Here is a 27,023-nt window from a genome sequence, read left to right as displayed (position 1 = left end):
CCTCTTCCTTTTTTCTAGATGCAGGATGTTGTCAGATTTGGCTGTTATTTCAAGCACATCAAGCAACTGCATAGAGACCCTCCTACTTGGCTTGGATATTTGTGTGTGATGTATGTATGTATGTATGTATGTATGTATGTATGTGTGAATGAATGAATGAATGAATGAATGAATGAATGAATGAATGAATGAATGAATGAATGTGTTTATGTATATCATTATTCAGTTTTATTTCAAGATATCTTGCCAATAGAGAAAGAACCAGTTTCTAACCTAAATCCATGGCTCCTTCATTGGAATTTCAACATCAACAAGAGTATTTTTGTTTTTATGTATGTCTTTTTTAATTATTATAAATCTTCCACTGAGGAGGGAGCCAGTTTCCAACAAACATAAAGGCCCCATTTTTGGGATGTAGTTAACACAGACAAATTCACATTTGGAACTTGGGAAAGTCTTGCACATTTTTACTGTTCTGCTAACAGATTACACTTGTAATGTACAAATTAGTCAGTCAATTTCTCTTTCTGAAAATCCCAGTTTACCCAGATTCTATTTTAAGCATTTACTAACAAAAGCTAGTGTTCCAATTATCATTGGTATGAATATTAATTCATAGTACGGATATAGAAGCTAGAGGTTTTGAAGAAGTTTCCTTTGATTTTCAAAAAGATGTTTATATCTGCAGAGCAGCTGACTTCTATGATGGTACATACCGTTGACCTTCTGTCCCAAACAACAATATCCGGCCTGTTGTGTTTACATTTGACAGAAGTCTTGATGGGAAGTTACCCTCCCAAGACACCTGATGAAGGCTGGAGGGCACATCAGCCGAAATGTTGTGTTAACAACAAACAAGATGTAAATAATGTAAATAGTGTATACATTCATACTATTAGTTCTCATTTTTCTGCATGCTGTGCTTTATGTATGCAAATTTATACATTTATGTATAGAAACAAATGAAAAGACCATCCAATACATGGCATAGAGATGAAACTTATGACTGAATTGTGGCTGATTCATTCTATTGTTACTCGCGATATGTTACACATGCAAAATAATACATTTAATCAGTGATACATTATTGTCATCACTATTTAATTAATGTCTGTTTTTCCATGTTGGCATGGGTTGGACAGTTTAAGAGGAGCTGGCAAGCCAGAGAACATTACCAGACTCTACCATCTGTTTTGGCTTGGTTTCCACATCTGGATGCACTTCCCAATGACAACTGCTTTACAAAGTGTACTGGGTACTTTTTATATAGCACCAGCACCAGTAATCCACTAAGTAAGACTTCTGAGCTGAGAGGGTGAGAAATATTGAAGGAGGTGGCTTTGTGCCAGGTAATAATAAGGTAAAGTCTAGCAGAGGGACAGAAACAGGTGTCTTGCTGTACAGAAGATACATGGTTACCCCACCTGGAAAAGAGAAAGGTGAGAGGAAGAAGATGGCGGTAAACAGGTGTCAGGGTATACGCTCAAATTACAGGGAGGGGGCACAGAGGACACCGGACAGGGTGACTGGGTAAGTAAGAGAAAGCTGGTACTGTTCTTCATGCACGTACACATGCATATTTAAACACCTGTATATGAGTTTGTGTGTGTGTCTGTATGCATCTAAGTGTGTCTATATGTGTGTGTATGTGTGTGCATGGGTATGTGCATAATTTATGTGAGTGCGTATGGAATATAATGCAATGAAAAGATCATCTTTAGTCACTTACCATTAAGATCCATGGCATCAAATATTAAGCTGACAAACTCAGAGTGCCACTGATAATCGACATTACCAGACAATGATGAGGATGGCCAGTCACCTTTTGCTTTTGCAGCTTCATAAAAATCAGCCCAATAATCTATCCACATTGGCACACTCACCTGGTAGAAAAGACAAACAGACAGACAATAAATATAGACTGTATTTATTTACAGTACTTATTATAGGTTTGTTTTTTGAGCCTTAAGTTAACCCAAACCTAGCAGACCCCTTATCAAAGTTGTAGCAGCTTTTGCAACATTTCGGTTTTCGATACACCTAAGACTGCTGAATATGTGTTTTCTGTTTTTCTGAAGACAGTAGCCTGTGATTTGGTGGAGATTTGGTTGCTATTTCTAGCAATTTGAGTGACCACACAGCCAAAATGCCAACCAAATACTGGGTAAGCTTTAGCAAATATATTTCTGTAAGAGTGTGTGTGTGTGTGTATGTTCATGTGTGTATATAGGGAAAAAGAGTATAGTCCACATTGATTCTATATTATAAAGAGCATTTGTGTGTGTGGTGTGTGTGTGTGTGTGTGCACGTTTCGTGCATGTTTCCTTCGAAAACATACCGACACAGGAAATGTGTCAAGGCCAACAGGGAACGGTGTTTCCTAGGGCTAAATAACAGTAGCATTCTTCCCTTTCATGGGACTGACACATTAAGTTGACAACATACTATCACATTATCTAATGTGTTAATGTTTTAAGACAGATATAATTTGAAAGAGATTTGGCTGCTATTTTTAGCAAATCAAGTGACTGCATAAAGACTGCTTCACTGGTTTTATTTAATTATTGAGAGTTACAATAGCTGGTAGCTATAACAGTTAGTATTTGTAGCGAAAGTAGTTAGTTGGTGTTATAAACCTCTCTTATTTTGAGACTGGGCTAGCAAATTTGAGCAGGTAGGGAAATCAATTACATCGACCCCAGTGCTCAACTGGTTTATTTTCTCGACCCAGAAAGAATAAGAAGCAAAGTTGACTGTATTGGCATTTGAACTCAGAACAAATTATAAGAAATACTGCTAAGCAGTGTCTGATAGTAAATGATTGTACCAGTTCGCACCCATAGTTGATGTTATATAGTCTGTATAAATCTGCTGTAGTAGATATCAGTGGCGTTGATAGTTAGTTATTAGTAAGAATGGTATTTATTGGTAGTTACAATAAAAATACAAAATACACTCAGCCAGTCTCTCCTCTTCATCAATTCATCCACCCAACCTTTCTTCCTTCCATCCATTCCGGCAACCAGACATCGTTCATTCATTAATCTTCCATTTTTCCATACTAGCATGGATTTGGACAGGTGAGTTATTTCAATGCAGGATTTCAAGGCCAGGTGCTCTCCTTGTTGCTAATCTTTACTTGTTTTCCAAGGAAAGAATTTTTTTTATAGCATCAGACTTCAAAACTGCAGAGTAACTGGTTGCAATATTAAAGAAAGAATTTAAATAACATCACCATTTCACTCAAAACAGTAACAAGCATACAATGTCAGCATTCACATGCATTTGTGCACACACACACACACACACACACATACACACGTGCACGTATGCAAACATATATATATATATATATATATATATATATATATATACTGGGTTGTCCGGAAAGTTCATGCCGATTTATAGTAGCTTACCTTTCGACTTATTTTAGAACATGGTTGAGTCCAGAAAATAGGACTTGACTACACCTCCATTTAGAGCAGTTTAAGCTATCTTTTCGTGGAAGAAGATTTATGTTCCTATAAACTGTGTTAATTCAGTAACCCTTTAAAATGGAAGATAAGAAAGTTCATTTTCAGCACTTGATGCTTTGGGAACCAGACAAAAATTGCTGCAGCTCGGCTGGGATGTGTTACCCCACCCTCCATATTCACCAGATATTGCTCCTTCAGATTTCCACTTATTCAGGTCTCTGCAGAATAGTCTTAATGGTAAAAATTTCAATTCCTTGGATGACGTAAAAAGATACCTTGATGAATTCTTTGGCATGAAACTACCTCAATTCTGGGAAGAGGGTATTTTCAAGTTAAAGGAAAGTTGGTGATACATTGTGCAACAAAACAGTTCATATTTGGTTGATTAAAAATGTAATGGCAAGTATTTATTGACCTTTTTCTTTCCTTTAAAAATCAGCACAAACTTTCCGGACAACCCAATATATATATATATATATATATATATATATTTGGTAGAAGAAATAGAACTTAGTACATTACACACACACACACACACACACACACACACACAATCAGCAGCAGCAGCAGTGGTGTTTAATGTTTGTTTTCTATGCTGACATCAGTTCAGCAAAAGGCAGCCTTCAATTTTTTTTTTTTTTATCCAAGGGATTTCTTAACCCATTATTCTACATGCTATCATTTATGGCTTTTTCTACTTCAAGTCACACCAGTAAATCAATTTAAATATGAACCTAAAGAATGTCTGTTCTAACTCATCCTGACAGATAGCACAATATGAAACAGCTACCAGAAATTTCTATTTACACCCAAGATGAATATATTATAAAAGGATTACAAGATCTGATTGTAGTAAAAAAACATTAACAGTAACTACACAAAAAAACATTTTCACAAGGCAGAATTGCCCTGAAAGTATTTTACCTGCATGTAAGAAGTTCCTCTCATTCTCTTTTCTCTACTACTAAACAGATTTAGGATGAAAAGAAAAACAAAAATGAAATATGGTTTTCAAATTATGAACTATTCTCTCTATTTTTAAGAAACTTCATAAAATGTTAAATTGAGCTTAAATAGTTTGTCTCTTCAGTTTAATCTATGCCAACGATTCCAGAAGAGGATGAAATAGTAGTACACATGACTACTAGTGATTAAAAGTTTTTAAGAAATTTGTAAGAGAAAAAAAAAGGTAAAAATGAAAACTTAAAAATTAAATATTCTTCAGCTTAACTTGGTTTAATTTAGAAGAAATTCTCTTCCTTTCAATGGTAAATCACCAAAAGCAACCCACATTTGCATGCATGTGTGTGTATATGTACATGCACACACACACACACCACACACATATATATATATATATATACACACCACACACACACACACAACATATATATATACACACACACACACATATATATATGTACACACACACACAACATATATATATATACACACACACACACACACATATATATATATACACACACACACACATATATATATATACACACACACACACATATATATATACACACACACACACACATATATATACACACACACACACATATATATACACACACACACACATATATATACACACACACACACATATATATATACACACACACACACACATATATATATATATATACATATACACATGCATATATATATATATACATATACACATGCATATATATATACATATACGCATGCATATATATATATACATATACACATGCATATATATATACATATACACACACACATATATATATTATATACATATACACACACACATATATATATTATATACATATACACACACACATATATACACACACACACATATATATATACACACACACACACATATATATACACACACATATATATACACACACATATATATACACACACATATAATATATACATACACACACACACACAACACACACATATATATATATATATATACATATAAATAATTTGGGAAAGCAAATTTCCAAATCAATCAGGTGTGACCCTACAGCGTTATATGCATCTACATATCGTACTTTGGGGTCTTATTTATCGTATATTTATATATATATATCTATAAATATACAAAGTATCTGATAAAAGTCAATATTCAATTTTTTGCTTATTTTTAAAGGGATGTAAAATTAGATATATAATATTTTGAAATAGAACCTGAAGATGTGTTGGAATAATTGTAAATCTGACGATTGCGTAAATGTATTTATATATGCATATATATGAGCACACAGTTGTTTATATGTATATATATTGTAATCTTCCAATACTGAAACACGAGTAGTTCCTTTGTATTTAATAAATATAAGTATTAACTAAAGTATGATATAATTAATGAAGTACATTATATACCCAACTGGAAATTATGGTTATATCCTTTAAGTATTATTTTATGATGTGCAAACTGATATCATGAGTTTACTGTCAGATATACTCATTAGGTTATTTTTGAACTATCTGAAATAAAATACCCGCATATCGATTAATCCCAAAAATTTGAATATATACATATATATGTATATATATATATATATATAATATATACATAACAATATAAATGATATATATATATGCACCAAATGATCATCTTTTCTTTCAGGGCTGTCCTAAAGACTGGACGTATCCTGTCTCTCTCTTCTATCTTTTCTCTTGTCAAAGAAAATATTTCTCCAGTGTTCACTATTTTACCCTCGTTCTGGTCTAGCGACCCACCATGTTTGTTTTTGTTCAGTTTCCTCGTATATCTCCACTGTCCTGTTTTTGTTCCCAACTTTGACCCTCCATAATTTCCCAAATTTTATTTTGGTACTTATGGGAGCAACTATCTTCGAAGACTTATATTGTCGTTCAATGCTCGAAATGAGAAGTAGATAGACAGCCGACAACTAATGAAGGGTCGTTCTTCATGTTACTTGTCCTGTTTTCCATTTGTTTCTCTCGTTGTTTGCATATTGAACTCATTTGTTTTTGTATTTCATGTTTACTGACAGTGGTGTCCTGTACCCATATATGCATACATCACACCACCCAGCACACAGGCACTGACCACTTCCCAGTAGCCACACCATCATCCACACACTAACACATGCACACACACGTCAAGGTCACCAGCCCCTATCCACATGCACATACACGCTCTCACATACACACGCATGCGCACCTTCGTTTTGGGATCACCACTCCTTTATCATCTCCCCTTCTTCCTAGCTCTCCTGTCTGCTACATCTCTCCGGCATTTGGCATGATTGATTGCTAGCCACTGAACCATCTTTTTAATTTTTTCACTGTTTATTTCTGTGTTCCTTTCTGTTGAAGAGCATAGGCTCAAAACATAAAAAACTTTCTCACTTCCCAAACATTAAACTAATACATCTGTTTGTTATTTACACACCTGTCTTCGTCTATATATATATAATATATATATATATATTATTTATATTATTATTTGATTGAATGCCATGCATCCATTTCCAAGTAAGTTCATATATATATATACATACATATATATATAACTCCCATATATATACCTACCAATCCACCCAGTCGGTCAATTATTATAATATTCATGAGTCCAACCATTTATCCATTTATTTGTCTGCACAGGTTTCCCATCAATCCACGTACCTACTCATCAATCCATTAATCCATTCACAGAAATAGCTAATCTGTCTTATGCTATATTCAACAATTCCATCCAATAATGATTTCTTATAAAGACAAGAAGACCTCAAATTTGAGGGAAAGGAACATACTAAAAGTGTCACATGAATAAGAAGTCCACCCCACTCACCATCTATCCACCCTGCTTAATTCTTACATCTGTGTAGTTAGTTATCTTTCGTGTACCAGTTTCCACTCATCTTATATTGAAAGCTATCAGCTACAACAATCCAATTAAGTAGATTATCATAGAGACAAGTTGAGAGTAGCAACAGAGATAAGATAGAAATTGAATTTTATCATTTGTATTGCATTTAGTGATTCAAGCAAATTCAAGCAAGAGAAACAATGAAACAATACGATTTCTGAACAAAGAATTACTCTTATCAAATAAAGAATTATTTTTATCAAATAAAACAGATAAAATAATTCAGTAAAAAGCAACAAAAAACCACAGAATATAAGAACACACAATATGAATACAAAAGCGTTTTTCTTTCTTTCATTTTCGTTTCAAGGTTGGATAGAGATTGATTGGCTGAAGGGCAACGTATGTGACCTTTGCAGGTCGCATACCTAGAATGGTGACATTGATCCAGTTGACACCAAATCAGAACTGGTCATAAGTTAAGAGCTACAGGGAAAATAGGGGTATAAAGGAAATGAGAAGTCGAAAATGAATGCTTTCAATGGGGTTTTCCTTCATAGAATCATTTTATGTCCATTTTTCCATGCTAGAGTAGGTTGGATGAATGTGAATTGAAGCACTGTTTTACAGTTGGATGTCCTTCCTGTTGCTAACCCTTACCTAATTTTCAAGTAACAGATTTTTGTTCAATTCATTTTCAAATGTACTGAGCAACAGGATGATTTCTTAGCAGAGCATGTCATCATTTTTTGCTCAACATTTTCATGCAAGAAGGCAGAAAGCTAGCAGAAATGTTAGCACGCCAGGCAAAATGCTTAGCAGTAGTTCAACCATCTTTACATTCCGAGTTCAAATTCTGCCGAAGTCGACTTTGCCTTTCATCCTTTCGGAATCGATAAATTAGGTACCAGTTGCTTTCTGGAGTCAATCTAATCGATTGGCCCCCTCCTACTAAATTTCATGCCTTGTGCCAAGAGTAGAAAAGAGCTGGCAGAATCATTAGCATGCCAGGTGAAATGCTTAGCGGTATTTCACCTTTTTTTACGTTCTGAGTTCAAATTCCACCAAGGTCGATTTTGCCTTTCATCCTTTCGGAGTCAATAAATTAAGTACCAGTTGCATACTGGAGTTGATCTAATCAACTGGCCCCCTCCCCAAAAATTTCAGACTTTGTGCCTAGAGTAGAAAAGAAAAGAACGTTTTCATGCAAGAATGCAGAATGTAAAACATTCACACACACACACATGCACTCGCATGCATACATGCACAAACACACATGCACACACACACACACACACACACACACACATACACATGAGCATGCCCTCACACACACACACAGAGAAAAGCGGTCAGATAGACGGATCAACAGGCAGAAAGATAGACAGATAGACAAAGAGGTATGTGAGGAAATTACTCAGTTTTCATCAATTAATACCACTCACACATCATTAGCTAGTTCAAAGCTACATAACTAAGACATTTGCAAAAGTTCCAGACAGTGAGATAGAACCCAAGAACACACAATAACAAAGCAAGCTTCACATGCCTTGCACCTATAATCCTGTTAAAAGCTACTCAGGTTATTCATTCTTATCACAAGAGCTAATGTAATCCAAGGTACACTGTGTCTGAAAATAAAACAGGATACTCACTACTACTCCACCCTCAACATTGCCAACAAAGGCTGAATGAGCCAATGATGGAGTCGCCACATGAATGTAATAGAAATAGCAGCCAATTCTCCCTCAAATCACATCATTCCAAAAAAGAACATGTTGGATAAAATGATTTTGTGTTCATGCAAGGGAACACAAGATTGCTTTATGTATGATAAGCTTCATTCAGTTTCTGACTACCAAATCTTTTCACAAGGTTTTGGTTGGCCTGGGGCTATAGCAGAAGAACACATGAGCCCAACGTGTCATGCAATGCAACTGAACCTAAAACCATGTGATTAGGAAACAAAATTCTTAACCACACAGCCATGCTTGCGTCTACTACTTCAAAATTGGAATATATTAAATAACATAGTGTAGGTCATTCTGTGTCTGATTATAAGATTGTTATATGACATCAACAGTGGTTATCCATAGTCCAAGTACTTGTAATAGAAACTGAAGTGTTGTTAAGTAAAACCATTTATGTTGCTGGACATATTTACTCAAGCAGATATGTTTGCTGGCACTAATTGGCTGTGGATGAGATAGCTAACCTTACTCATCAGTCTGATGATTACAAAATTACTGGATGAATCAATAGGAGAGCCCCTATATAGTGGCTCACTCTGCAAACAAATTTCCCTTAAATCACACCAGAACAAGGAAGGACATTTTGGATGATACAGAGCCAAATACACTATGATCTATAACCAGATATGATTAACACTACATCATGTCTTTGATCAAAGTTCAGTCAAGACTAACCTAGAGAGGATACCATCACTAATTTAGCATTGTAGATACATTATACTTGAGAAAAAATAGAGGGTGGCCAAAGCTGGAAAAATTTGGTCATAGTTTGCTCAGAGTTGGCCTAGGACTAAAGAACAAGGATTAGATAATATAATTCACTAATATTCTATGTTTGAAAACATATGGGATAGTCATGGCTGGAATAACTCTGAACATAGCTCAAACAGGGCTGACCTTCAAACTTTAGGTCTCACTGATACATTGCCAGATCAGACTGGGCCTGGTGCAGCCTTCTGGCTTCCCAGACCCCAGTTGAACTGTCCAACCCATGCTAGCATGGAAAGCGGACACTAAACGAGGATGATGATGATGATGATATATATATACATTGCTTACCAACCACATGGTTTCAGGTTTAGTTCCACTGCTTGGCACCTTGGACATGTGTCTTCTACTATAGCCTCAGACCGACCAAAGCCTTGTAAATGGATTTGGTAGATGGAAACTGAAAGAAGCCATTCGTACACACACACATACATATATACACACACACACATACACATACACACTTTGTAAAGTAATTGGTAATTAGGAAGGGTATCCAGACATAGAACCCATGCTAAAGTAGATATCCATACAAGACATGTTTCTCCAATATGTTAAACCCTATCTCTCTGTCCAACCCAAGTAATCTTGGAATTTGGTCATTAAAAGATAATGGTAATTGTATCAGAAAAAGAATCAAAAGTATTTCTCAAGCCATAGGCTTATAAGCCCAGTTTCTCAGATTCTGTGGCATATATATCTCCCCCACTGGAACCAAAAAAAAACTTCAAAACCACTAGAAGAGAAAAAGAAGAGATCAAACGACAAGAGAGAAAGGCTCAGCAAAATTGACCATGTCCTCCACCATTACTGTGCAATCAATGCCATCGCCTCTACCATACAAGGATTGGTCTACAGTGTCATCAATGGCATTACCATAAAGGAAGTGTTCAGTGAAGAAGAAAAATACTCAGATACGAGAAAAAGCTGATGATAGTGATATCTCTCCTCACCCCCCACTGGACAGGACACGTTTTCGCCAGCTGAGTGGATTAGAATCATGTGAGTTCCAATGGAATGAAATAACTCAGTATAGGAATTTTGGTGCCCATGACAAATGAATTTCATCTGCTATTATCTATGCATGACTGGCTCCTGTTCAGGTGGCACGTAAAAAATACCATTTCGAGCATGGCCGTTGCCAGTACCACCAGACTGGCCCTCATGCCAGTGGCACGTAAAAGCACCCACTACAGTCTCAGAGTGGTTGGCGTTAGAAAGGGCATCCAGCTGTAGAAACTCTGCTAGATCAGACTGGAGCCTGGCGCAGCCAATTGGTTCACCAGTCCTCAGTCAAATTGTCCAACCCATGCTAGCATGGAAAGCAGACATTAAATGATGATGATGATGATGTACTTTTATGTACCAAGCGCCTATATGAGAGGATCTCTTTAGGCTAATAATTACAGTGATTGGGGTTTTAACAAGACATCCATGTTTAGTTGGATATGAAGATTGTCGTTTGGTAATAATACTGCTTCTATCACTAATAATTAATTTTTAATAAGCCTGCTGGTTATTCACAACATCAGTGACTGAAAAAATGTGGAAATTCTATATATTGTAGCAGTAAAATTTTATTGGCATGCAGTCACCCAGTGCTTCCCATTGAAGAGTTCTAACAGAATGAAATTATGTGATATGGAAGTTCTGGAACCCATGGTAGACGAATTTCATCTGTTCTGAGGATCTCTCTTGTGGCTATTAACACAATAATCAGGGTTCTAACAAGACATCCATGTTTAGGTGGTGAAATGAAGGGTTTTACTCAATAACACAACACTTCAAGTGTGGCTGTGTGGTAAGAAGCTTGCTTCCAAACCACATGGTTCCAGGTTCAGTCCCAGGCTGACCAAAGCCTTGTGAGGTAGACAGAAACTGAAATAAGCCTGTCAGAGATATATTCTTTTATTCTTTTATTTGTTTCAGTCATTTGACTGTGGCCATGCTGGAGCACCACGTTTAATTGAGCAAATCAACCCCAGGACTTATTCTTTGTAAGCCTAGTACTTAGTCTATCAGTCTCTCTTGCCGAACCGCTACATGACGGGGACATAAACACACTATCATCAGTTGTCAAGCGATGTTGGGGGAACAAACACAGGCACACAAACATATACATACACATATCATCATCATCGTTTAACGTCCGCTTTCCATGCTACCATGGGTTGGACAATTTGACTGAGGACTGGTGAACCAGGCTCCAATCTGATCATGTATATATATATATATATAACAGGCTTCTTTCAGTTTCCGTTTACCAAATCCACTCACAAGGCTTTGGTTGGCCTGAGGTTATAGTAGATGACACTTGCCCAAGGTGCCACGCAGTGGGACTGAACCCAGAACCATGTGGTTGGTAAGCAAGCTACTTACAACACAGCCACTCCTGTGCCTATATATATGTGTGTGTGTGTGTATATATATATATATATATATTTATGTGTCAGTATTTGTCCCCCCCCCCACCACCACCAATGCTTGACAACCGATGTTGGTGTGTTTACATCTCCTATAACTTAGCAATTCAGCAAAAGATACCGATAGTATAAGTACTAGGCTCACAAAGAATAAGTCCTAGGGTCAATTTGTTTGATTAATGGTATGGTGGTGCTCCAGCATGGCCACAGTCAAATGACTGAAAAAAGTGAAAGAATAAAAGAGTAAAAATCACCCAGAGCCAGAATTGAAATCGCAATCCCATGATCATGAGTGCAACACCAAAACCACACACACCCATACATAAACACACATACAAACACTTAAATCTCCTCAAAGCAAATGATATCATAAACTGGGCACAATAACCCTTAATACCCCTTAAATAGATTTTTAAAAAAAGAGGGACTCAATCCTTATATAAGACATGCTTTTACCTGTTATGTCGTTTTCAGATTCGTTTACATTGAACAAACTTTTTAAAATCAGAAAATAAAAAAATTATTTTGGAATTTGTCAATGCTTCAAATGAACCTCACAGACACACATACACATGTGTGTATATACACATGCATATATATATATATATACACATATATACACAATGCTCACAGCTTGTTATATATGATAATTTCAATTTGACTCCTAGTTCACCATAGAACAAAGAACACTATCCTTGCTGCCACTTTGTTGTCATGGTAACTAGCTCGCACTTTAATTATATATACAGCTATACAGGTATGTATTTAATAGTTAGGACAGGTGAGACGACAGGTAAGATGGGGAGGAAAGAGCAGTACCATGTGAATGTGGTGACTGTTGCCTCGACAAATATGGCTGCCGACTGTATTTGGATTCAGAGAGAGAGAGAGAGAGAGAGAGAAAGAGAGAGGGGGGAAGGAGAAGGGGGTTGTCGTTGTTGTTGCTGTCATGTGAGAACATATGCACGTGTGTGTACTTATACGTGTGTGTCTATGAATGTGATGGCTCGTATGTGTGTCCACGTAAGTGTAGCGTGTATGCGTGCATTTGCGTATCTAAGACGTTGTATGTTTATGTATGCATTTGCGTATGTGAGGAGTATGTGCTGTGCGCACTTATATGTTTGTGTGTTTGGACAAGTGTGCGTATCTTACATGAAGCCATTTATATGAGTGTGTATGTGTGTTTGCAAATGGGGGTGGGTGGGTGCATGTATGTATTTGTGTATAGATGTGTGTGTAATTACGCTTGTGTTTCTGAAAGCATGCATGTATGTATGCATATGTTTTTATATGTCTGTGTGTCTCTAAGAAGATAATGTGAATACGTGTATTTGTGCTGTATATGTTTGTGTGCATGCATGTGTGTGTGTGTGTGTGCATGTGTGCAAGTGCATTGTTTATTTTGGTGTCTGCATAATTATGTTGGGTATATGTGTGTGCATATATGTGTGTATGCACATGTATGTACAAGATTACTTTTTTCCTTGTATGCATGCTTGTGTGAGAATGTCCTGTATGATTATGTATGTCTGTGTGTGTATGTGTGCACACATATATGTGTGTGCATAAGCATGTGATAATGCATATGTGTGTGTGTGCATAAGCATGTGTTAATGTGTATGTCTAAAAGTGTGTATGCGTGGTGTGTGTGTGTGTGTGTGTGTGCACACATGGGTGCATAAGCATGTGTTAATGTGCATGTCTCTGTGTGTGTATGTGCATATATGTGTGCATAAGCATGTGTTAATGTATGTCTAAATGTGTGTGTGTGTGTGTGCACACATGGGTGCATAAGCATGTGTTAATGTGTATGTCTCTGTGTGTGTATGTGCATATATGTGTGCATAAGCATGTGTTAATGTATGTCTAAATGTGTGTGTGTGTGTGTGTGTGCACACATGGGTGCATAAGCATGTGTGAATGTGTATGTCTCTGTGTGTGTATGTGCATATATGTGTGCATAAGCATGTGTTAATGTATGTCTAAATGTGTGTGTGTGTGTGTGTGTGTGTGTGTGCACACATGGGTGCATAAGCATGTGTGAATGTGTATGTTGTCCCTCAGGTTGTATACTCTGTTTGGTTTTACAAATACAAATGTTACATGCGTGTGTGTGTGTGTGTGTGTGTGTGTGTATGTATATATGTATGTGTGTGTGTGTATATATATATATATCTATATACATATGCATATATGTATGAGAAACATGTGTATGTATGTGAGTATACATGCCAGAGTATGTGTATGAGTATATACGTGCATGTGTGTGAGTACCTTTATATATATATGTGTGTGTGTGTGTGTATAGGTGACTGCCTGTGAATACATACATCAGAATGTACATGTGCAGATGTTTATGTGAACATACGCATGTGTGTATATAAATGTTTTTAAATGTAGACAAAACATTTATGAATACATCTATATATCAAACAAAGAGAGAGAGGATTCTATGTAGATATGCATGTATGTGTGTATACAATGTACAAGTATCTACACTGGTATGAGTAGATATCTATACAAGTGTGTATGTGAATCTAATATACATGTATATGACACATCTACAGCACTGTTCTATATTTAAGAGATGAGGAATTATTTACATTATTTACATTTCACAGATATTCGTCCTCATCTTGCTTGTTGTTAACACGTTTCGACTGATATACCCGCTGGCCTTCATCAGGTGTCTTGGGGAAATTTCGAACCTGGGTTCTCATTCCTAAAGTCGTCAACGTCGTCGTCCTCGCCGCCGAAGCCGTCACCACCATCACCGTCCCCGTCGTCGTCGTCATTATTATTCAGGGCACTGCCTGGAATCAAACTCGGACTCTTGGGGTTAGTAGCCCGCACATTAACCACCACGGCATATGCTCGTGAGCAGTTCTATATTTAAGAGACATTTACAGCATGTCTGAAAATAAGCACAAATATGTTACACTTCCCACCAGGCACAAATCATGTTACTTGTGTGTGATGGGAAGTGTAAAGTGCAAGTGTTTGCATACAGACACACTATAAACATGTACATCATCATCATCCTTTAACTTCCATCTTCCATGCTGGCATGGGCCGGACGGTTTGACTGGAGCCAGCCAGCTCAAGAGTTGCCCAGACCCCATGTCTGTTTTGGTATGGCTTCTACGGCTGGATGCCCTTCCTAACACTAACAACTTTACAGAGTGTACTGAGTATTTTTACACTGCACCTCCATACATAGGTATATATACATATATATATAAATATAAGATCCGAGGATCGAGATGTAGGAAGAAAGTTAATTTCAAGCAAGCCGTGGTAAATATATAGGAAACCAACTTTCAGGGACAATAGTGGTTTATTGAGATGGAAGATTCTGGATTTTTTCTTATCAAATTGCGATAAATTGAAAAAGGATTTTTTTTATATTTCACGGTGGGCAACCAGGGTTGCCAGGTATACAATTAAGAATACAAGAGTTAAGGAGTGGAGTAGATAAGATCCAGGTTACATATGTTTCATAGCGAGTGGAACCTCGGAAGTGGTAAATATCCAAGCAAGGTGTATGTCATAGGCTGCTCTTCAGGCCAAAGATATCTTGATTAAACTGAACACTTGTAAATATATGTCTATACATACATATATATATATATATATATATATATAGCGTTGGCCAAAAGTCACCTGACAGTAAACCAAAACCATTTAATTCCAAGATTAAAACGAAAATTTATTTTATATGAGACTTTGCATACATACATACATACCTACACATATCATGTGTGTATGTGTGTGTGTGTGTGTGTGTGTGTATGTATGTACATGTGTGTGTACACATGTATATGAGTGTATGTCAGTATTTATATGAAAGCATACAAAACACACATGTGGACATGTGTACAGAAATGTTTGTGTTGATACATATCAGTTCAAAAGAATGTTTCAGTTTAAGCCTAACGATGGGAAATATGTTTCCATGTGTAGGTTTATTCCTCTCTAATTAAGTGTGTATAGTGGAGGCGCAATGGCCCAGTGGTTAGGGCAGCGGACTCGCGGTCGTAGGATCGCGGTTTCGATTCCCAGACTGGGCGTTGTGAGTGTTTATTGAGTGAAAACACCTAAAGCTCCACGAGGCTCCGGTAGGGATGGTGGTGATCCCTGCTGTACTCTCTCACCACAACCTTCTCTCACTCTTACTTCCTGTTTCTGTTGTACCTGTATTCCAAAGGGCCGGCCTTGTCACTCTCTGTGTCACGCTGAATATCCCCGAGAACTACGTTAAGGGTACACATGTCTGTGGCGTGCTCAGCCACTTACATGTTAATTTCACGAGCAGGCTGTTCCGTTGATCGGATCAACCGGAACCCTCGTCGTCATAACCAACGGAGTGCTTCCAAGTGTGTATATGTTTACAAGTTACTGTTATATCTTGGGGACAAAGATCCAAGCATGTAAGTATTTGAATATAAATGTATGCTTTTCTTCCTCTTTTTCATTCTCCTTAAATTCTTCTTCCAAGACAATTTAGTTTCTAACAAAGTAACAAAGCACCATTGCTGATATTTAGGCAACAAAAGGCGGCGAGCTGGCAGAAACGTTAGCACACCAGGTGAAATGCTTAGCATTTCTGTTCAAATTCTGCTGAGGTCAACTTTGTCTTTCATGCTTTCAGGGTTGATAATTTAAGTACCAGTTGCATACTGGAGTCGATCTAATCGACTGGCCCCACCCCATAAATATTTTGGGCCTTGTGCCTCGAGTAGAAAAGGATATTTAGACAACAAAAACAGAAAGTGTTACATCTTGAAAGTGTTACATTGTGAAAGTGTTACATCTTGAACTTTAGGGAAATCTTTTTTATTCTTACAGTTCCATTTACAGACTGTATAAGAAAAGTGTCATTTGTTGGTCACTTTCTTTGCCTAAAAGTTCTAGCTTTTGCACATGGTCATTTAAATATCTAATAACATAACGATCTACATAAGCAATTATTGTGTGATTTTATAATAAATAAATCATTAAATTTGAAGAAGTGTGAATTTATAATCAAAATAGTGAAGGTGCGGGCTTCAAAACAGTTATCCATAAATATTCTTCTTCTCACAGATTTTCAAAGACATAATGATAGCCACAGAACAGCTGACCTTAATCATCATCATCATCATCATCATCATCCTAATGTCAGCTTTTCATTGTTCAGACTCCTTTTTGCACTATTACTATTATTACTAATAATATTATTATTATTATTATTTTATCAAAGCGGCAAGCTGGCAGAATCGTTGACACATCGGGTAATCATTATGATTATGATTATTATTATTATTATTATCATCATCATCAAGGTGGCAAGCTTGATGAATCGTTAGCACACCTGCCAATATGCTTAGCACTGTTTTGTTTGTTGTTACATTCTGACCATTATTTACATTTGATGGATATTTGTCCTCATCTTGTTTGTTGTTAACACAACATTTTGGCTGATATACCCTCCAGCCTTCATCAGGTGTCTTGGGAAAATTTCAAACCTGGGTTCTCATTCCTATACAATGTTATTATTATTATTATTATTATTATTCAGGTCACTGCTTGAAATCGAACTTGGAATCTTGGAGTTAGTAGCCCACACTCTTAACCACTATGCCATAAGTAAATAATGTATATCAAACTTGTTATATTTGCACTTAGCAGAGGTTTTGATAGGAATGTTCCATCAATAAGAGGGACGTTGTCTGTATCTATCCCAAAGCAGTCTTTATTACATCGTTTATTGTTTTAGTAATGGCATCATGTCACAATGGGAGATGATATTTCGATGACATTTTGAGGAATCTACTGATCACATTTAGATCTTCCGAAGAAGTGACTTAATTGACCCTTTCAGTTGCATCTTGGGGATTTAAGGGTTTCACTGTGTATTTTGTTCATTAAGTATTTCATAGTATCTTCTTGTACTTGGAATCCAAAAGCAGAACCATAAACAGAACTTTCAAAATGTGATGTAATTGTCATGAGTCAAAGAGAGGCTACATTTCATGTTATTATTAGCATACATTTCTAAGGCGGTGAGCTGGCAGAATTGTTGTAGCACGCTGGACGAAATGCTTAGTGGTATTTCATCTGTCGCTACATTCTGAGTTCAAATTCCATCGAGGTCTATTTTAGCTTTCATCCTTTCGGGGTCAATAAACTAAGTACCAGGCCTTCTGCCTATAGCAGAAAGGATCATTAGTATACATTTCCTGAGTTCAAATTTCACCAAGGTCAACTTTACCTTTCATCATCCTTTCAGGGTCGATAAATTAAGTACCAGTTGTGCACTGGGGTCAATGTAATTGACTTACTTCTCAGCCCACCAAATTACTGGCCTTGTGCCAAAATTTGAAACCATTATTATCACACATTTTGACTCTGCCTCTTATCCTTTTGGATTGATTAGATAAGGACCAGTTAGGGACTTAGTACCAGTTAGGGGCTGGGGTTAATATAATCAACTAGCTCCCTCCCCAAAAATTTCCGGCCTTGTGGCCATAGAAGAAAGGATTATTATCATATATTTCAAGTTTACTGGTACATCCCCAGTCATAACATTTTAGGATATGCAGAGGGTTCCTCTTTCAGATCTTGTTGATGTGTGTGTATGTATACATAGTTATGTGTCACTATGTTAGTACATACATATGTTGTGTATATAGTGTATGTATGTGTTTGTGTCTGTATATACATATGTATGTGTGTGTGTGCATGTATTTGGAGGGGTGGATGCTTCTGTACAGGAGTTGCAGACATGACTGTTGCTACATCTGACCATTAATCTCTCTCTCTCTCTCTTGCGCTCTCTCGATCTATCAAATCTATTTGTCTGTCGTAACTTGCAAATATTCAAACCAGTTGTCATTGTCATTGTTGTTGTTATTATTATTATTATCATTGTCAATATTATTATTATTATTATTATTATTTATAAAGGCAGTGAGCTGGCAGAACCATTAGCACACTGGATGAAATGTTTGGCAGAATTTCCCCCATTGCTACGTTCTGAGTTCAAATTCCACCGAGGTCAACTTTGCCTTTCATCCTTTTGGAGGTCGATTAAATAAGTACCAGTTACACACTGGGGTCAATGTAATCGACTTAATCTCTTCCCCCAAATTTGAGGCCTTGTGCTTCTAGTAGAAAGGTTTATTATTATTGTTGTTGTTATAGCACTTGGCCTAAGGTCAACTTCAAAACAGGGCTACCCACTCAACAACCTTAGGTCACCAGACATAAATGTTATAGCCATCAGTGAGACCAGACTCCTTGATCCACAAGCTTTCATTCCCATTTTAGGTAGATATGAGTTTTATTTATCTCCTTGTCAACCAAGAATGGTGGGGTGGAACTGCAGCATTGTGTGTATCTCAAGATAAGGGCCATCTTCTTAGACCAAGAAGATAAATATGCAGTCCTGGATGTCAACAGTAGTGACTGGAGTGCTTTTAAACTGGTGGCTATTTATACTGCTACAGGGCAGGTGGATTTCTTCAGACATCTAGCAGTTGAATGTTACACTGTGGATGTTATTTATCATTAGAAATGATACACTGTAGGGGAAGAAGACCTGATTCTGTTAAGTCTCTGTTAAGTTCGTAATATTTTCAATTTTGAAAGAGTTTTAAGAGAATCCCCTCTCTCTCTCTCTCTCTTTCGGAGAGGCACTGAGCAGCTATACGCACACATACACAGACAGCAGTAACTCCTGCCTACCGAATTCAATCACAAAGCTCCAGTCAGCTCGGGGCTATAGCAGAAGACACCTACCCAAAGTGCCATGCAGTGAGACTGAACCCAAAACCATGTAGTTAGGAAGCAAGCTCCCTAACTACACAGACATGCATGTAAAAAATAAATACAGAGACCTGACTGACCTGACTATCAATTTGTGTTAGTCACTGTCAAGACCTCAGATGTTCTCAGACCCCACATTACTGATTTCTTCCATAAAATCAGGGTAACAGTGGCCTGTCTAAGAAATGAGTTCCACGAGGTGGAGTGGTTACTGCAGCGAGTGTCATGGGCCATTCACCAAGGCAACAACACTGCAGATTCCACAGGGCGTGGCTGAGCACACAATTTATTTGGGAGGTGGGGGAGCGGCATTTCCCCCTCCTCCTTCATGTTTTATTGCTTAACCCCACCCTTCTCTCATTTCCTTTTATTCCTTTTCTCCTTTTTCTCTCTTTTCTGTTTCTTTAGGCTATATTATTAGCATTATCCTGTGTTTGAGAATTTAAAATCACTTCTTTAACCCTTTCGTTACTGTATTTATTTTGAGATGCTCTGTGTTTCTTTGAATTACTTTAAATATAACAAAGAATTTAGTAAAATAACTTAGTTACCATTCAGCTAGTGTTAGGAACATAAATTGTGACTAAGGTTTTGTGGAAGATTTTAATTCAAAACTTATGATAACAACATATTTGTACTCAGAGCCAGAGCCAGTTTCAGTCGGGTTGGTAACGAAAAGGTTAACTTTCTAACACATCTCAACGCTTCTAAAGCAAACTTCGTTTGTTTGTTAGGTTCATCGTAATTTGAATTTAAATGTTATAATTTAAAATGTGATCAGCTAGTTTAAAATAAAAATTGGTAAGTTTATCAAATATTCTCACTTATTATTTTTATATATCTTATCATTATCATTATCGTTATCGTTAAGGCAGTAAACTGGCAGAATTGTTAGCATACCAGGCAAAACGCTTAGCGGCATATCATCGGTCTTTATGTTCTGAGTTCAAACTCTGCCAAAGTCAACTTTGCCTTTCATCCTTTTGGGGTCGATAAATTAAGCACCAGTAAAACACTGGGGTCAATGCAATTGAGTTATCCCCCAAAATTTCAGGCCTTGTGCCTTCAATAGAAAGGAATATTATTGCTGTTGTTGTTGTTGCTTGTTTTATCTCTGCAGTGGTTGTTTGTTACTTACATGCCTTTGAAGAGAATTTTTCCGGTATACTCTGGAGCCCTTCATTAAACCTGCCCATGTGGCATCAATTCGGCTTTGCATTAACCGACACTTCTCGGAACCATCTTCAACATTTCCCATCTCAACCAATTTCTAGCAAAGAGAAACAAATATTAAAATTAGCAACATAGAAACAAAAACAAAACTTAGAACAAAAAACAACGCGTCCGTGCGTCCGTACGTGTGTGTGGTTATCACCCTTGTCAGTATATGAAGACGTGTTTCTTGCAGCTTTCAGCTCTTATTTCTAGCAATACAGGTTCTTCTCAGCATTCTCTGTCACAATTAGTAACAAATGAATTTTTCCTTTTTGTGTTTATATTGTGTATAGCTGCCTTCGTTATTTTATAATTTTCACATTAACATTTCGCTAAATCAGCAATAAATTAATAAGGTAAATATTTATACTGTGAGTCTGGATTTAGACAAACCATATGATGATGGAGTAGTCACTACTGACAAGCTTGTAATTTTTCAGGCAAAACTAGTCTAATCTAGTGATCTGGCTTCGCTTATGGGGCGACTATAAGAGGAATTCTCAGTTTGAGCAATTCACCCCTGGAAACATGGGTGTTTTGTTCATCAACCTTAAGCAACTCTTATTCGGGAACCTTTTCGGTGGGATGGACCATTCAACCTGAAGAAAATTTTAACTGGGTCCCACCTTTAAGTTCATGTGCTGTTTATTCATATTAATGAGATCACCATGTCATGCATATATAGTTGTGATGCATGTGCTTGGTCTACACTTACCAGACGGGTAATCATGACAGGTATACTGGGCTTTGTATATTTGTACCCCAATGTCGTTTTGATGGCATGCACTGCTCTTTCACTCATCATCCAGTGTTTTAAATCTGGCTTTTGTCCCCATCAACGTGGATGGCCAGATCTACCTCAGTGCCATAGCAACCGAGGTAGGCTGGTGCAGCCCACCCCAACCTTTGGGCTGGCTGCTGCCCATTCTCCTTTGCTACCATGAAGCTTTTTTGGAGTTGGATTTTCTATGGAGAGCATGCCCTTGCTTACTCCCCAACCTCAGTTTCTAGACACGAGTAGTCCTGAGATTAAGGCCTCTACCACAATTTTTAAGAAATGTGGTGGGAAACTAGCTCAGGAAGGCAGGGATGCTACTCCCTGAGACCCCTTTCTACATAAGTACATGGCTTGAAATTTTGGGGGAGGGAAAAGTCAACTACATTGACCCCAGTGCTTAACTGGTATTTACTTAGACTCCAAAAGGATGTCAGGCAAAGTCCACCTTGGAGGAATTTGAGTTTATAATGTAAAGATAGACAAAAGGTTGCTAAGTATTTTGTCCATCACTGTAATGATTGTGCCAATAAATTCAAGCCTTATGTGTAGCATTTTGGACATTGTCTACCATTGTCCTGGGCTGGCTAACATGTTTTAGGTGGAACTGCTGGGCAGAAACTGTATTGAAGGCAGCGAGTTGGCAGAAACGTTTGCATGCCAGGTAAAATGTTTAGCGGTATTTCGTCTGCTGTTACATTCTGAGTTCAAATTCCGCCAAGGTCAACTTTGCCTTTCAGCCTTTCAGGGTCGATAAATTAAGTACCAGTTATGCACTGGAGTCGATGTAATCGACTTAATCCATTTGTCTGTCCTTGTTTGTCTTCTCTGTGTTTAGCCCCTTGTGGGTAGTAAAGAAATAGGTATTTCGTCTATCTTTACATTCTGAGTTCAAATTCCATCCTTTCGGGGTCGATAAATTAAGTACCAGTTACACACTGGGGTCGATGTAATCGACTTAATCCCTTTGTCTGTCCTTGTTTGTCCTCTCTATGTTTAGCCCCTTGTGGGCAATAAAGAAATAAGAAACTGTATGAAACCTCCTTGTATATATGTATATATGTTTATACACCAATGTGTGTATGTGTGCACAGACGTGTAAATGTGCAAATGTTGACATTCTTCAGCTTTGCTTGCCTCAACAGTGTACAAAAAAAGTAACATTATGTTTACATTCCTTATTGATTGTATGATCAAGTGCATTGTGCTTTAGAAAACCAGTGGAATAGAAAAAGTCGTACATGAGAAATAGGTAAGGCTTGGTGACAGGAGGAGCACAAGCCTATAAAATGTTGCCTCAAATAAGTACCCACCTAACCGAAGCCGTCACTAACCCTCTGTGGTTGAGAGGCCCCATGTTAAGATCAAAATACATAGATGTGTCATCTATTTACTTTGATTAAGATGTTGAACGAGGATTAAACTATGTCAACTGAAAATTTCAAGAAATAAAATGGTAATACATTGTACGTGCAAAAGTTCTTATAAAAATATTACATTGTACCATGAACATGTACCAGACTTTGTGGATTGTCTATGATATCAATTGAACATGAACTTAGCTCTCAGCTTGATTATTCTGAATTGATTAATGTTTGTCGTTGAAAGTTGCTGGATTATAAAAGTACTCTTTTATTCATATCTGGAAGTTTTACTTATTGAAATTCGTAATAGGCCTAAATAAATTTAACTTGTTGAATTTTTAAAGATGTTCTTTAGGGATAACATGAAATATTGAACTTCAGATAGAATAAAGTAAAATACAGCTATAAATAAAAGGTGCGTAGATTATGAATTTTGACTGAAGGGATGAGGCCTCGAAACAAAATGTTGCAGGGGCCTGCATCTAACCCATGCTAGCATTGAAAAATGGAAACTTTTCTTTTTTTGTTTTTTTCGTGTCTTGTTTTTTGTTTTGCTTTTCATTTTTTTCTAGTTTATTTTTCTTTTTGTAGCAGAATATGAAGAAAACATGTCAATTCTGACAGATTCTAAGGATGGAATACATAATGGTAAAATTACTACATTTCAAAACATTATGTATGGCATGAAGAATTCCACATTTGGCCATCCCACTGACTATTTCAATTATATATATATATATATATATATATATATATATATATATATATATATAGAGAGAGAGAGAGAGAGAGAGAGAGAGAGAGAGATGTGTGTAAGCAACATGTGTATGCAATATATGTTAAGTGTATGTATGGCTTGAGTGTGTATATATGTAAGTATACATGTGTGTCTGGAGTATGTATGTAAAAAAGTAAATGCATGAATGTGTGTGTGTGTGTGTGTGCATGTGTGCATGATTAACATACTTTGATATATCTATGAAATTGGAAAAAAAAAATCAAAATACCAAAATGATCAAACATTGATCAGCCTTTGATTATATCTTTGGCTACATATGTCAGATAACTGAAGATTCAATACACATACACACACACACACACACATTCCATATTGTTCCTGAAGCAAACATGAAACATGTTAGGCTCACATACACACACATTACAATATTCTACACACATTCTTGTACTTTAAAATACACCACCCAACCATATATACACACCAGCATGGGCTACAGTTGGTATTCTCAAACATTAAAATGCACTGTGCACACACACACACTCACAAGCACACACACACATGTACATTCTATTACATTAGAATATATCATACATGAACATACACATACGCACACATTCGTGCCTTAAAAAGTATTACACATATATACACATTCCCATATATTAAAATATATTCCACACACAAGCGCATTCTCATACTTATACATACATACATACACTATGCATACATATAAACATACATACATACACTACACATACATGCATACATACATACATACATATACACATACACACACATACATACACTACACATACATGCATACATACACTACACATACATGCATATATATACACATACACACACATACAGGCATACATATACACGTACATACACTACGCATACATGCATACATATACACATACATACATACACTACACATACATACATACACTACACATACATACATACACTACACATACATGCATACATACACTACACATACATATACACATACACATACATACACTACACATACAGACATACATATACACGTACATACTCTATACATACATGCATACACATGCACACACATACAACATATACCACACAGACACATTACACATACATGCATACATATACACACATATATATATGTATGTACAATGCTACACTACAGATACTGTAAAATATAACAAAATACACAAACACATTGGTGTAACATACACATGAACAGACACAAATACACTATCATTATATTCACACACATGCAACTACACAGTTATAACACACACACACACACACACACACACAAACTAGTACCCTAATATTCTTTTTTACTCAAGGCACAAGGCCTGAAATTTGGAGGGAGAGGACCAGTTGATTAGATCGACCCCAGTATGCAACTGCTACTTAATTTAGTGACCCCGAGAGGATAAAAGACAAAGATGAAATACTGTTAATCACTTTTACACACACACACACACACATACAAATACATTACCATTATAAATACACACATGAAACTACCAATATACACATACCATTATACTAATGTTACACACACATACAAATAGGTGCAGGCTAGGCTGTATGGTAAGATGTTTACTTCCCAAACACAAGGTTCAAGGTTCAGTCCCACTATGTGGCATCTTGGACAAGTGTCCTTTATCTCAAAGCCTTGTGAGTGGACTCATTAGACAGAAACTGAAAGAAGCCCATCTTATATGTGTGTGTGTCTTTTTGTCGATGTTTGTTCCCCATCATTGCTTGACAACCAGTGTTGGTGTGTTTACATCCCCCATAACTTAGCAGTTCAGCAAAAGTAGTCACTGGCGCTGATTCGTTCAACTAAAGTTCTTCAAGGGGCTGCCCCAGCATGGCCACAGTCTAATGAAAGAATTCTGCATCCCTTCTCTCATACTGATCTGTGTATGATAATGAGTGAGTATACATTTACAGTTAAGTGCCAGTGTTGGTGTGTTTACATCCCCCATAACTTAACAGTTCGGCAAAAGAGACTGATAGAAAAAGTAGTCACTGGCGCTGATTCATTCAACTTAAGTTCTTCAAGGGGGGTGCCCCAGCTTGGCCACAGTCTAATGAAAGAATTCTGCATCCCTTCTCTCATACTGATCTGTGTATGATAATGAGTGAGTATACATTTACAGTTAAATGCCAGTATCACCTGACTGGCACCCATGCTGGTGGCACATAAAAAGCACCATTCGAGCATGGTTGATGTCAGTGCCGCCTATGTAAAAAGCATCATTCGAGTGTGACTGAAGCCAGTGCCACCTAAATAGCATGTAAAAAGCACCATTTGAGCATGGTCGATGTCAGTGCCACCTGACTGGCTCCCATGCCTTTAGCAATTTAAACAGTACCCACTACACTCTTGGAGTGGTTGGTGTTAGGAAGGGCATCCTACTGTAGAGACCTTGCCAGATCAGATTGGAGCCTGGTACAGCCTCCCGGCTTGCTAGTCATCAGTCAAACTGTCCAACTCATGCCAGCATAAAAAGCAGATGTTAAACAGTGATGATGACGATGATGGTGTGTGTGTGTGTGTGTTATGATATTCTAATGCACGTGTGTTTGCATGATAGTAACTGGTAGTGTATATAATGACATTGTGTGCGTGTGTGTGTGAATGTAATGTTAGTTTAGTGTATATGCACCATTTTATGAATGTACATAATATCAATGGTGATATGTATATGAGCATATGAATGCGTGTGTACAATGAGGGTGTGTTTGTGTGTATATATGTTTGTTTAGTATGTGTGTGTGTGTGTTGTGTGTGTGTGTGTTATATATATATATATATATATATATATATATATATGCAATTACATA

General features: G+C 36.9%; 1 protein-coding gene across 1 annotated transcript in view; it reads right to left on the bottom strand.

Annotated features, from left to right (window-relative positions):
- The window catches only part of LOC115215832, a 158,334-nt gene that overhangs the window by 17,331 nt on the left and 113,980 nt on the right, over positions 1–27,023 (bottom strand). The window contains exons 3-4 of the mRNA XM_029785160.2: positions 21,216–21,347; positions 1,730–1,883 (exon numbers count right to left, since the gene is read on the bottom strand). Coding sequence (XP_029641020.1) covers positions 1,730–1,883; positions 21,216–21,347 — 286 coding nt within the window. The remainder of the gene's footprint in view (positions 1–1,729; positions 1,884–21,215; positions 21,348–27,023) is intronic.

This window comes from Octopus sinensis, linkage group LG9, assembly GCF_006345805.1.
Source record: "Octopus sinensis linkage group LG9, ASM634580v1, whole genome shotgun sequence".
Taxonomy (NCBI): Eukaryota; Metazoa; Mollusca; class Cephalopoda; order Octopoda; family Octopodidae; genus Octopus; species Octopus sinensis.
The sequence above is the reverse complement of the archived record's forward strand: the minus strand, read 5'-3'. Positions and strand labels throughout refer to the sequence as shown.